Consider the following 13,058-nt stretch of genomic DNA (forward strand, 5'->3'; position numbering starts at 1 on the left):
ATTTAACTCCTGAGTTTAGTGTCACTTTAACATTTCAAAAGGAGAAGCCAGCAATAGCAGCCTTCATATTCACTCAGTAACTGAAGGAAACAGAATGAGCACAATAGTCGAGTTGCTGCCCGCTGCCACCAATGAGAACTTCTGTTCCATGAAACCCAATAGGTAGCAAAAGGCCACAAACCCACTTTTGTACTCGTTTGCTATTTTTCAGCTGTAATGAATCAGACGAGAGAAATTAGTGCAAGAGTAAATTATGTTCTTTAACCACTACTGACAGTACATTTTAATGTTCTCAAGGTTTTCATCAAGTCACGTAGTTCAAAACTGTTAACTGTATGTGTAAATTAATCAGTAAGAATGAATAACAAGTCAATTTATATAACAGAATTCACTAACATTCATGGATGTATGCAAAAATTGGTGGACCTTAACAAAATTTCATAGAACAGCGTTAGATACACAGTTCAACGCTTCGAAAATCAGGACCTTTGTTGAGTGTTTATTGCTGACTGTGTCTCGTTTTTGCGGGTTTCCCTTTACTTACTGTTCTAGTGACCATTATCACAGAGAAAAGTTAAATGCAATGTAAAGCATCTTCATATTGGTGCATTGACAAATACTTTTATTTTGTTTATTCATCTGTGCTAATAAAACTGAAAGATGCGACATAAAGCACTAGAAATACAACTGAAAACATAAGAGCATCGCACTTAGGGACACAAGCAGATTACTTGTATCATCAGCACAAAATGCCCATGGTTGAAATATTAGCTGTATCTGGCAAGAGCTTATTTCAGGCACTCTGCTCTAGGTGACCTGCTACATTATATCCATGAAGAGGGTGAAATGTGAAGGTAGAAGGAGACTAACTGAAACGTATATTAAGTTACCGCATACACGAGACAGTGAGACACCGCACACCAAAGTAATAAGACAAGTCATGTTCATTATAAAACTGTCTTTCTGCAACACATCAGATATCCTACATGGCCTACACACTGCATATCTCCACGGGCCACCTGGCAAATAACATTGCACTGACATACCAAAGTCATTTCAATTCAGAATCTTAAACGGACACAAGAAATTCTTCTTAATCCAGTAGAATGATCAGTTACTGTAATAATGAGTCTATCACAACTTCTGGCTTCGCAGAACGCTTTCTAGAAAATGAAAGAAAAAACAAAAAGATATTAAATGGGATAAACCAGGACTGAAAGAATTATCCCCCAGTTAGAAATCAATTTTCTGTGAAAGGGCAGCAAAGTGACTTTTCAATCACGTCATTTTGTTCAACAATTCTGCAACAACAACATTCAACAAAGTCTGTTTAAAAAGGAAATCATTAATGAATTTAACATTGGTACAGATCACACTTCCCTTTGATTGCCTTCAATACACTACTAATTTCTCATGGTATTTAAAGAAATGTTTGATATTACAGATAACTCTTCTACACTCCCTGAATAAATCACTGACTTTACTATTTATCTATATTTTTATAGAGCATCAACATATGACAACAAAGCTGCATAATAAACTGGATTTTTATACATATTCATTAAATTAAAATAAACTGGTCTTTACTATGTGTGCCACATAAGCTGTTGACTATTATTTACCTAGATACGAGTCAGAATTCAAGCACACTTGGTGCCATTGCCCACATGCTTTGACTAGCAAACGCAGCATGCTTTTAACACTTTTAGACATTTCTGAATTGTTCAGAATTTTTTGCAGGTGCATTTGACCAGAAATATACCTCCTTTTGACCTGTTTCCCCATAGACTTGTCTGACTGTCTTATACAAACACAGGGCCTGTCCCTGGATAGGAACAAGCTTGTTGCAATGACCTCACCGTGTATAGGATATGAACAGTCAAATCTGGAGATCAGTATTGCATAATAGACTGATGAAACTGGATAGAAAGGTTTGGTCTACTCCTATTACATTCTCTTTGGAAATAAGTGACAAGAAATACATTCTCTAAGAACCTATGGTGTGATTGCTCGGAGGGAAAAAAAAACAAATCAGAAGGCTTTCTAAATGGCCAGCTTTACAGGCTTTTAAAATGGGAAAAGTGCTGCACTTGACTCTACCTTTAAGCCCTTCAAAAAGGGCTCGAAATGCGTGGCTGGGTAATATATTCTAAAGCCCTCTGGCAGCAGATGGGTTAAAAGCCATCAATGACAGTGTATTCAAAATGCTAGGTACCTGGCTGTCATGCTACATTTCTGCCTTGATGATGATTTATAAATTACTGATGTAGAATAAGTATGAAAAGGTGGAGTTCTGACTTCATAGTCAGCATCCCTGTTCTTGGCCTTAAATCAGATGATCAGCATGAAAGCCAGACAGCTAGCATTTTCAGCTGGAGGCCAGCAATGGAGGCCTACATTTTCCTCCCACGATAAGGTTTATGTTAGCGGTGTTACTGAATCTGGACTGCTGCTCAGTGCTATAAAGGGGAATTTAGAAGTGCTCTGCAAAGCAAGGTAAGTGAAAACATGAAGGCGAGTGTGTAATTTACAGAATATTAGTTCTTTAACCTCTTGCCGTCCGCCCGTAGTAAAAAAACGGACGGACGGCACTGCAGCATCTGCGGGTTGCCGTCTCCAGACGGCAATTTTTTTCTGCTCGCGCGCGCCCCCTAGCGGGCACGCACGGGCAGAAAAGACCCGTCCAATGCGAACACCCGGTACCGGGTGTCTCACATATAGGCGATCAGCGGGTCCATAGCCCGCCGATCGCCTATATGTGCTCGTTCGCAAAATGTCAGTTAAAGTACCGCAGCGCTGAATACTGAAAAATGGCCTGGATGGGAAGGGGGTTTAACACCGCGGATGTCAACTGGTTAAAAAGATTAAACAAATCTACGTTTGGTGGACTTTTCATTCGCAAGTGTTTTGTTGGATAAGTAAACAAGGCATACAAGCAATGGCCACATCTTTAAAGTTCATTAAACAATTATACAACTACCACAAATTTGCAGTATATAGACAACTGACCATTGCAAAGGCAAGGATGGGGGGCTAGAATGCAGGGCAGGCGTAATTTCAGTCAGTTGGGGATGATGGCTAGTGCTGCAAAATGACCTGATTGAGTGTAAAACGTGGGGTGCGTAAAGAGCATCAGTAGGCAATATGCGTTTAGGTGGTGGTTCGCTAAGGTAGAAGAATGGGGGAAAGTGAAGGGAGGAGGCAAAGGTAGACGGGGAAAGGTCAGGGGAGCATGGTGTATCGGAGGCAGGGGGGGAAAAGAGGGTAGAGGTAAAAAAATGGAGAGGGAAGGAGAAAGAAGAAAAGGAAAGGAGAGAGTGAAGAAGGAAAAAGAAAAAAAGGAGGGAGAGCGAGGGCAAGAAGAGGAAGAACAAAGGCAGAAATGTGACTTTGAAATATTCAAAGGGTGTCCATTTTTCAGCTGGGCCAACTTTAGGTGGACTTTTATTAGTTAAACAGGGCGGACTTGCAGTTAAAATAATACATTTATTAGGCCTTGTTCACACCAAATGCAGACCAGATCTGCATGAGTTTCTGCACATGCAGTGCGTTATACCGCGTTTGTTGATGCGTTCAGGGCCATTTTTTTAGTTTAAAATGGGCTTTCAGTGCGTTCCAGGGCGTTTGCACGAGTTCCAGAGCAGGTAAAATAGGGCTTGCTGCTGTTTTTTTTACATGCTCTGGAACTGAACGCTGCGGTGTGAACTAGAGCCCAAAATATCATTGGAATACATTGGACGCAGTTTTGATCCGGTCTGTAACAGATCTGCTCTGCACATGGAAGCCCTTAAACAGCAATACTGCATTCAATAATATCAGCGTTTTTGCTAGCAATCATCTATTGTGTCCCATGCTACCTTGCAGGATCAGTAGAGTAAAACTCTGATACACACCTTCGACCAGTTTTGGGTCTTGATTTTCCTTTTGAAGTTCTAGGTCTTTCTAGCTTCATTAAGGACTGTCGCAGACTCTCCTCAGTGTAAGCCAAATATACATGAGACAGGTCCACTTCAAATGGCTGCAGTTGATAAACAAAAAAGACAGATGTGATACTTCAGAAAGCTAGCAATACTTTTTTGTGCTGTAAGCCAATGTATAAAGCTGGTTCTCTGAACCTTATTTAGATAATCTGTCCTGTACATCAAACCATTGTTTTGGCACACAAAACGTATGCATGCTGTGTATATGATACTGAAATAATGGTTCTGGGAATAGCCAGCTTCTGTCACATGAAAATGTACATCTGTTTGCTCTGAACATTTGCATTGCTTGAATGGAACATTGTACCTTAAACACATTAGTATAACATAAGAAAAGGCGCGCTATGGTTCTAGATCAGATATGAGGAAATGTCAACATGACAAAAGGTGAAATGTGCAGGTTTAGTTTTGGTAAACACTTATCACATCAGTTCTATCTGACCAAAGCTACAGTAATTCTTGACATCACATTCATTCTGATACTGTTGCGGTCTCTACACAGATGTACACAAATTTAAATGTCATTGAAAGGTTTCGAATTATTAATATACATGAATAATAACAATTTAAGGTGCAGTCATTTAAAATGGATTATTTATGGAACAGAAATAACCACTATGACTGTAAAAACATAACTGCTATAAAACTGTAAAATCATATTCCAAAAAAGGAATTAGGGAAGTCTAATAAAGTAATTGTTAATCAGTGTAGTTTTTAACTGTACTGCAACCATTCCCTAGTCAAATCCAAAATAGTGCAGCACCACTTCTTCAAGGCAACACAGCAGGCAAAAAGGATGGGAAACCCATAGTCAACTTGTTGTTGCTGTTTGTGTCTCTGTTGCATGTTGTCCCTCACTTCCTTTCTGGTAAAATGTGAGCACAGAAAGTGACGGGAACCTTTCTAACAGAGCCCCAGATAGCAGTAAAACCTGACGGGGTTCTAACATTTTCCCAACCTGTCCAAAATGGGGAAAAAAAATGTTTTGGGTATAGATGCACATTCATTCTAAAAAATTATTATAGCACTTCACTTAGGAACATCAGTGTTAAATTGCAACATTTCATCCCAAGGGAGGTGTCAATAAAGCATTTCCTGAAGTGTTGAAGTCCTAGGCTCTGTTCACACCTAGGCGTATCAAATATGCGAGTTTTTACCGCGATTCGCGGTTAAAAAAACGTGTGACAAACGCGCCTTTCCGAGGGCTACTTGGCTGTGTCCAAATGGAAACGCGCGACAAAAACGCAGCAAAGAAGCTCATGTACCTTTTCAGGCGTAGGCCGTTTTGTAGCACGTTCAGACGGGCTGAAATACAGCAAGGTGTGAACCATACCCATAGAAAACAATGGGATTTTCATGTTTGAGCGTTTTGTAGAGCGTTCGTAGAGCGTTGAACCCGCTACAAAACGTACAGGTGTGAACCAGGCCTTAAGCTGAATATGTATAAAAATGTAATTTTAACAGCAGGAAAACAGTTTTTGGCTTGTTTAGTTAAAATTTTGAAACCACTGAGGGCCAATGAGAAGTGAGAGGGCTGCATGTAATCCAACAAATGACCAGTTTAACATGTCTGTCTTAATGGAGTGCCATGTGGCAAGCTAAACAATAAATTACAGAGGAAAATGTTAGGTTAGTATGACCCAATATAAAATGTACCTGGGGAAGGGGCAAAATAGATAACTGCAGTCAAAGAGCACTTATCAGTTAAAGTAGATCACAAGGCAAACTACTAAAACATATGCAGTACATCTCTCCAATACATGCGCATGTACCCTGGTTTTATCCCTGGTGCAGGTACAGAGAAAAACCAGTTGATCTGCCAGAAATCCAGTATTTCCAACTCCCTTTCTGGGTTGACAATACAGTGCCTCTGTTGTACTGAAAGAATTTCGCCTATCCCCCCTCCAAAATCTGTCCCACCTGCATGCATCCGTTAATGCCTCGGCTCCCAAGAGCCTGCTCACAAACTGTGTAGGGAAAGAACTCATAGGAGACGTAGCTCTGGGGGAAGGGGAGAGACTATGTCAAAAGGAACTAAGCTACTAGCAGCTGTCCCCACACAAATGTGTAAAAGCCTGTTGATGATGTCACAAGGGGTTGTACTTTTGCTATAGGAACAAAAGAAAAAAAAACTGGGCTGTGCGCCAGAGGGGAAAGGGAGCACATTGTTTTAGTTATTAATTTATTGAAATATTATTATTGGGGATGCACTGGCACAAGCACCAATATTTTTTTTTTCCGGTACTCACCGATACCGAAATCGGCATCCTGGAGATACCGAATCAGGAATACGGGAGGTGGGACACGACCACCGACTGGCTTCCTGATTGCCTAGAAAGCCAGTGTTCTATTGAAAGCACATCGGCTTCATGCTCCCTCTCGACACTGCGAGGCAGCCTGGCTTCCTGACCAATCAGGATGCAGCATGGTCATTCCTGGTCATGCCTCAATGAAGTATAGGGGATAGTTGTTACAATGAACCCACACCTCTAAAAGCAGACACAGGTCATCTCATGTCTGTTAAAAGTGGTGGTCTTCACGAAGTCTTCACTAGGTACATAATATAGGACAAAATAGCTTTTTCTGCTACAGTTGGTACTTAGCTCAGCAAAGCTGGCCCCCCTTCAATCGGCACAAACAAAAACTCCAGTGTGTTTCTTTAGTGCTACGTTTATGCTGTTTTGTGCTGCAAAAATTAACATTTGTGCTGCTTTTATTTTAAAGATAATAGCAATTGTTTGTTTCAAGATGATGACATCACCAGCCCCCCTACAACAGCAAAAAGACATGAAACTTGCTGGATGGTTAGTGCTACGTTTGTGCTGGTTTGTGCCGTTTAAATCTTCATTCTATCTCCTTTCGTTTTCAGTTATTAACCATTTATTAAAGGTCACCAAAGGTCACGCAGCCCCCCACCACAGCCAAAAGACACGAAACCGGGCTGGATGGTTAGTGCTATGTTTGTGCTGGTTTGTGCCATTTAAATCTTCATTCTATCTCCTTTCGTTTTCGAGTTATTAACCATTTATTGAAAGGTCACCAAAGGTCACCCAGCCCCCCACCACAGCCAAAAGACACGAAACCGGACTGGCTGGTTAGTGCTACGTTTGTGCTGGTTTGTGCTGTAAAAATTAACATCTGTGCTGCTTTTATTTGTAAGATAATAGCAATTGTTTTATTTAAAGATGATGACATCACCAGCCAGGGCAGCCATCAGAAATTTTAGGGCCCCTTACATGGCTTTAGGCCGCCCTCCCCCCGCGCCGCTGGACACAGGCTGCCCGGATCCCTTACATGAGTATCTGCCGTACCCCCTGATGGCTGCCCTGTCACCAGCCCCCCCCCACAGTCTTCATTAAAGAAGGGACCCTGCGTGGCCCCGAAACATTGGCTGTTTGACGCATTTGACGATTGAATAAAAAGTGCTTTACTTCTTGCACATTTCATCGAGTGCTGGTGACTTCTGTTGTGGATTAAGGAAAATGTATTCATATATACGGTTTTAGACACCAATCTGCCCATCAAGGCATTGACTCTACTAGACCTCTGAAGGTATGCCGTGGTATCTGGCACCAAGTTTTCAGTAGCAGATCCTGTAAGTTGTGTGGTGGGGCCTCCATGGATTGGACTTGTTTATCCAGCACGTCCCACAGATGCTTGATTGGATTGAGGTCTGTATTTGGGGGCCATGTCAACACCTTGAACTTGTAATGTTCCTCAAACCATTTTTGCAGCATGGCAGGCGCATTATCTTGCTAAAAGAGGCCAATGCCATCAGGGAATACATTCTCCATGAAGAGGTTTAGTATCCAGAATCAATGTTTAGGTAGGCTGTACCTAAACATTGATGGTAGGACCCAAGGTTTCCCAGCAGAACACTGCCCAAAGCATCACACTGCCTCTGTCAGCTTGCCTTCTTCCCATAGTGTATCTTGGTGCCATCTCTTCCCCAGGTAAGCGACACACATGCATTCGGCCATCCACATGATATAAACATGATTATCAGAGCAGGCTACCTTCTTCCATTGCTCCGTGGTCCAGTTCTCATGCTTATGTGCCACTGTAGTCACTTTTGGCAGTGGACACAGGTCAGCATGGGCACCCCGACTGATCTGAGGCTACGCATGCCCCATACGCAATAAACTGCAATGCACTGTGCATTTAGAAACCCTTCTATTGTAACCAGCATTAACTTTTCGAAGACCAGGAAACACCCCACAAGAGCTGCAGTTTCTGGAGTTGCTCTGACCCAATCATCTAGCCATCACAATTTGGCCCGGGTCAAAGTCTTCCAAAGCCTTGCCCATTTTTTCTGCTTTCAATACATCAACTGCAGAGATAAAATGTTCACATGCTGCCTAATGTATCCCACCCACTTCCAGGTAGCCACTACCAATGTAACAAGAAAATGAATGTTATACAGCTCTCAGTGGTCACAATGTTATGGCTGAGAAGTGTACTAATGCCCCCATACAGCGTGCCAATACCAGCGCTTTACATTTTGAACTAGCTTTGGCTGCCCTGAAGTCCTGCACTTGCTGGAGACCTCAGGGCAGCCTGCCGGGGACCGCCTCTGTACCCGCCCGCTATTTCCACCTTTGTGGCCTTGCACGGGCAGTAAAAACACAGCTTATAAAACTGTAACGCGAGGTCAAATATGCAACCTTGCAAGATTCTGGCTACCTTGCTTAAAGGAGAACTATGGGGTAGGGCTTTTCCCCATAGTTTCTACTTAGGGTGACGGGAGGACGCTAGTTTGTGTCCTCCCGTTACCCTAAGCTCAGTATACCGAGAGGGCTTCTAACAGCCTCTGGTGGGGGAAGGCTGGCCAATTAGTCCCTATCATGGGTCAAAGGGAGTTGCTAAGAGTGGGAGAAGTGAGAACAGGAAGTAGTGTCCATAAAGCGCTGTATGCCAGCTGTGTAATACTTCACTGAGTTTCTTTACTGCTGCTTTCACATGGTCTATAATAGTTTAATGAGGAGCCGCCATTTTTATTCTGTACACTTAAGTCTCCAAAGCAGACTTTCACTACTTGAGCCCCCGAAGACACAGCCCCGCACCTGAGCCCCAACTGACAGCGATGCACGTGTGCCCCCGCAAACGCAGCCCCACACTGTGCCCCCACAGATGCAGCCCCGCACTGTGCCCGCAGACACACAGCCCCGCTCCTGAGCCCCGACAGCAGTGTACCCCCTTCCCCCCCACAGACGCAGCCCCGCACTGTGATCCCACAGACGCACAGCCCCACTCCTGAGCCCCAACAGACAGCGAGCACGTGTGCCCCCACAGACGCAGCCCAGCACTGTGACCCCACAGACACACAGCCCCACTCCTGAGACCCGACAGCGAAGCACGTGTGCCCCCACAGACGCAATCCTGCACTGTGCCGGCAGACACATAGACCTGCTCCTGAGCCCCAACAGACAGTGATGCACATGTGCTCCCACAGACGCAGCCCCGCACTGTGCCCCCACAGACACAGAACGCCGCTCCTGAGCCCCAACAGGCAGCGATGCACGTGTGCCCCCACAGACGCAGCCCCGCATTTGTGCCCCCATGTAACTGACACGTTTGCAATAAATCTACGAATTTTGATCCTATAAGGATTTGGCGTACTGGTGACGTTTCTGCAATTATCTGTTCCAAGCACCCCTTCCCGATCACGGGGTGTTGGAATGTACAACATTTTCATGTACGAAAACTGCCGAACAGCTATCTTCAAATCTTGACTCTGAGAGTGCATGGGTTATCAATGAAACCAACTGTGTGTTATTCATGCCTGCAGGAGGCATGGCAAGGGAGGTAATAGAGATGAGATTCCTTCATCTGGACACGAGGTCATGCATTGCACCCTGTGGTGTTGATAGGGGTGTATGCACATTGGGAAGACACCCTCAAGATATCCTGCTTTGCATATGAAGGTGGCTGGCCATTGTCTAAAGATCAAAGGACGAAGTGTTGACCTAGGCCAAGGAATGACCTGCAGTACGATAGTGCCCCTTGCTGGAGGACTACAGTGCATGTGGACAAGTATGAAGGACGATGCCGACTGGCCAAAAGACATATAAGGGACATGCGGAATTATGGGTAAAGGGGTGTCGATGTATGTGTATGAATGGGTCCAGTTTATTATAAAAGTCCGTGCTCAGCTATATTGCTCTCTCTCTCTGAGCCCAGCCAAGACATAGAAACCAGAGGACCGGCTTGCTGCGTAAAGTATTCTCTTGATTGTCTTATTGTATCTGTTTTTATCTTTTATTATGTTTAGTTATAGTTGTGTATAAATAAATAAGACCATTGCTTCTTTTAACCATTGTATCGTTATCATCATTGGAAGCAGAGAATAGCAAGTTAGCTTATTCCAGGAAGCCAAGGCAATTTAGATATTACATTTGGCACCCCAGAAGCAGGAACGTAGAACATTCTACGTAGAACCCAATCCCTAATTTATTTTGTCTTGAGTTCCTAAAAGCTACAGAAGTTAAGACCTCTACAAGAGACACAGATCTGAGGACATCCATCTATACAGTGGACGAGATTCGCGCAGGTCGTGAGTTTGGAATCCTGTCTGAGGGATCTTAAAGTTCTGTTAAACACTCCTTCAGTGAGCGGACGCGCATATCTGCTGAGTAAAAGTTTCTTATCTTGGGCTGGTGTATGGGTTACATATTGTTTTTTTTTGTATTGCATACGTTTTAGGCCTGTTTAGCTGTTCGGTTTGTGCCGGCAGTAAAGGGCTGATCACCCTTTGTTAACTGATGTACCCTGTAGATCTATAGGATAAAACCAGACATCTTTGAGGAGAAAGTGGGAAAATATGTTGGGTTTTTGTCACGTGAAAAGGCAAGTAGCTTTCTGCTCCAATAGGAGATCCATCTGGCCTAAGATCTGTAGTCCTAGTAAGGATTAGTGTGTGGGGGTAACAGTCAGTGGTGTTAAGGAGACGTGCAAACCTCCTTGGTGGACTATAAAGTCCAGGTTGACTTGGAACAGCTGTGTGTGTGTTTGTGTGTGTATCTGTCTGTAACTGCTTGTAATTGCGTATTCAGTGTCAGTAACTGGTGTGCAGGTACTAGTTAGACAACTTTCATTGGGTCCTTCATTAGCATGACAATGGAAGTAGTTGGGGATTTTCTTAAAAAGCATGCTTCTGCTAGCTTCAGCACATGTGCAGATGATGCTTTGACCCATCAGTTTAATGATGATTTGTTAAAGCAATGTGATCTTCACAATGATACAGTGAAGACTAAACCAACATCTAAAAAAGGAAAAAAAGCGAGAATGGCGAATGTTTTGAGCATGTTGTTGCAAATTGCAGAACAGAGAAAGAGAAATTGCAGAACAGAAAGAGCGGTACACAGAGTGGTACACTGAAAAAGCACAGCTATGAGAACAGATCGAGAATGTTAGCAAGAATATTTCTGCAGTGGCTGCGAATGTGGATTTGAATTGTGGTGAATGTGATGAGCTAAGAGATGAGGTGGATCAACTGATTGAGCAAAATTGTGCTTTGGAGGATGGATGGAATGAGTGTGAAAAGCGATGTAAGCTGAGGGAACAATCTATAGCCTCAATAGAGCAGATGGAGTCTGCAAATGAGAAGGTAATTTAAATTCTGAATAAAGAATCCAGAGTCCAGAGCTCAGCTGGTCCAGACAGATCAGGACATTGTGTCTTTAAAATCACAGTCTATGGGGAAAGGGTACAACCATTGTTGTACTAATACCTGTGGGGCACAGGAGCGAAGAGACATAATGGCGGGAGAGGAGCATCCGGTGTATTCTGATGATGACCCTGAAGTATCTCCTAACCCCAGTACATCTCTTTTCACTCCTGAGTCACAAAGCATTGGGCAAAGACTAGAAACTTTGCGTATTAACACTAACACCCAATCCGCAGCACTCTCTATACAGGATCGTACAAATCTGTGCCAGATATTGGGGAAATTTGACACTAGTGCTTCACCCATAAGCCTCTCTAACAGATTGGAAGCTGTAGTGATGCAGTATAATTTGGGCAATAGGGATGCTTGTGCACTCCTTCGCGCATGGCTCTTGTTGCAGCTGTGTGAAGAACTGCAGCCGCCAGTCAGTATTCACAAAGGACTATCTCCTGAGATTAACTCAAATTGGGGAAACACAGCGGATAGAATGAAGGAATTGCAACGCATAATGGGGGCGGAAGAGATACAAATGCCCTAGAAAATGCCAAATTTGGGAGGGGTGATGACCCAGTCCTGTTTTGTAGTGAGTATTTGTTCCTGTATAGGGCCACATACAGTTGTCCTATGTCTCCTGATGACAGCAGTTTTTGTACTCTATGGCTAATAAATGCACATTTGTGGATTGCCATACGAAAATTTCACTGAGAAATGCCAGTTCATATCAAACGTTTATAAATATATTAACCCCTTCATGACTGAGCTTGTTTTTGGTTTCTGTTCGTAAATGACTGACACACTTTTGACATTTTTGCTGTGTGATTCTTCCACGTCAGTAATATACTTTCTTACAAAGTGCACCCACACATATTATATATTGTTTTTTAGAGGACAGATAGGGCTATATATTTATATCACATATGTGTGTCTAACGCCTCACTTAGGACAAATACAAATAAAAAAAAAGAGGAAAAAACGTAAAAAAATTTTGATTTGTTGTATTTTTTTTTTTTAAAAACCAGCACAGCTAAAAAAAAAATGCAATACATACATTCATTTATTTGTCCCTTACTTTTAATTTTTTTACACTTTTGACTATTTTTTTAAATTTATTTACACTTTTCACTTTTTTTATACTGACAAATTTTATTTATTTAATTATATCAGGCAGTCATTGTGAATTAATCTCACTATTACTGCTTGATAAATTAATAATTTTTTTTTTATTATCAGGCTGCTTCAAACTTCAGAACAGCCGATAATAAGTTAGTGACAATGATCCTGCAGCAGTTCAGGATTCAGCTGTCAGTGAATGTTTCAGAAAACTTAAACATTCTACTTTCAAGAATAGATACATTATGTGTCTAATACATAACATTTTGTATCTATTCTTGAAAGTCAAAAGATAAAAAAAA

General features: G+C 42.5%; 1 protein-coding gene across 1 annotated transcript in view; it reads right to left on the reverse strand.

Annotated features, from left to right (window-relative positions):
- Nucleotides 1-730: 730 nt before the first annotated feature.
- The window catches only part of KIF3A (kinesin family member 3A), a 76,449-nt gene continuing 64,121 nt past the window's right edge, over nt 731-13,058 (reverse strand). Inside the window, exons 16-18 of the mRNA XM_018563215.1 lie at nt 5,901-5,981; nt 3,894-4,018; nt 731-1,163 (exon numbers count right to left, since the gene is read on the reverse strand). Coding sequence (XP_018418717.1) covers nt 1,115-1,163; nt 3,894-4,018; nt 5,901-5,981 — 255 coding nt within the window. The 3' untranslated portion in view covers nt 731-1,114. The remainder of the gene's footprint in view (nt 1,164-3,893; nt 4,019-5,900; nt 5,982-13,058) is intronic.

This window comes from Nanorana parkeri, unplaced genomic scaffold, assembly GCF_000935625.1.
Source record: "Nanorana parkeri isolate BGI_ZX_2015 unplaced genomic scaffold, ASM93562v1 scaffold643, whole genome shotgun sequence".
In the NCBI taxonomy this organism is placed as follows: domain Eukaryota; kingdom Metazoa; phylum Chordata; class Amphibia; order Anura; family Dicroglossidae; genus Nanorana; species Nanorana parkeri.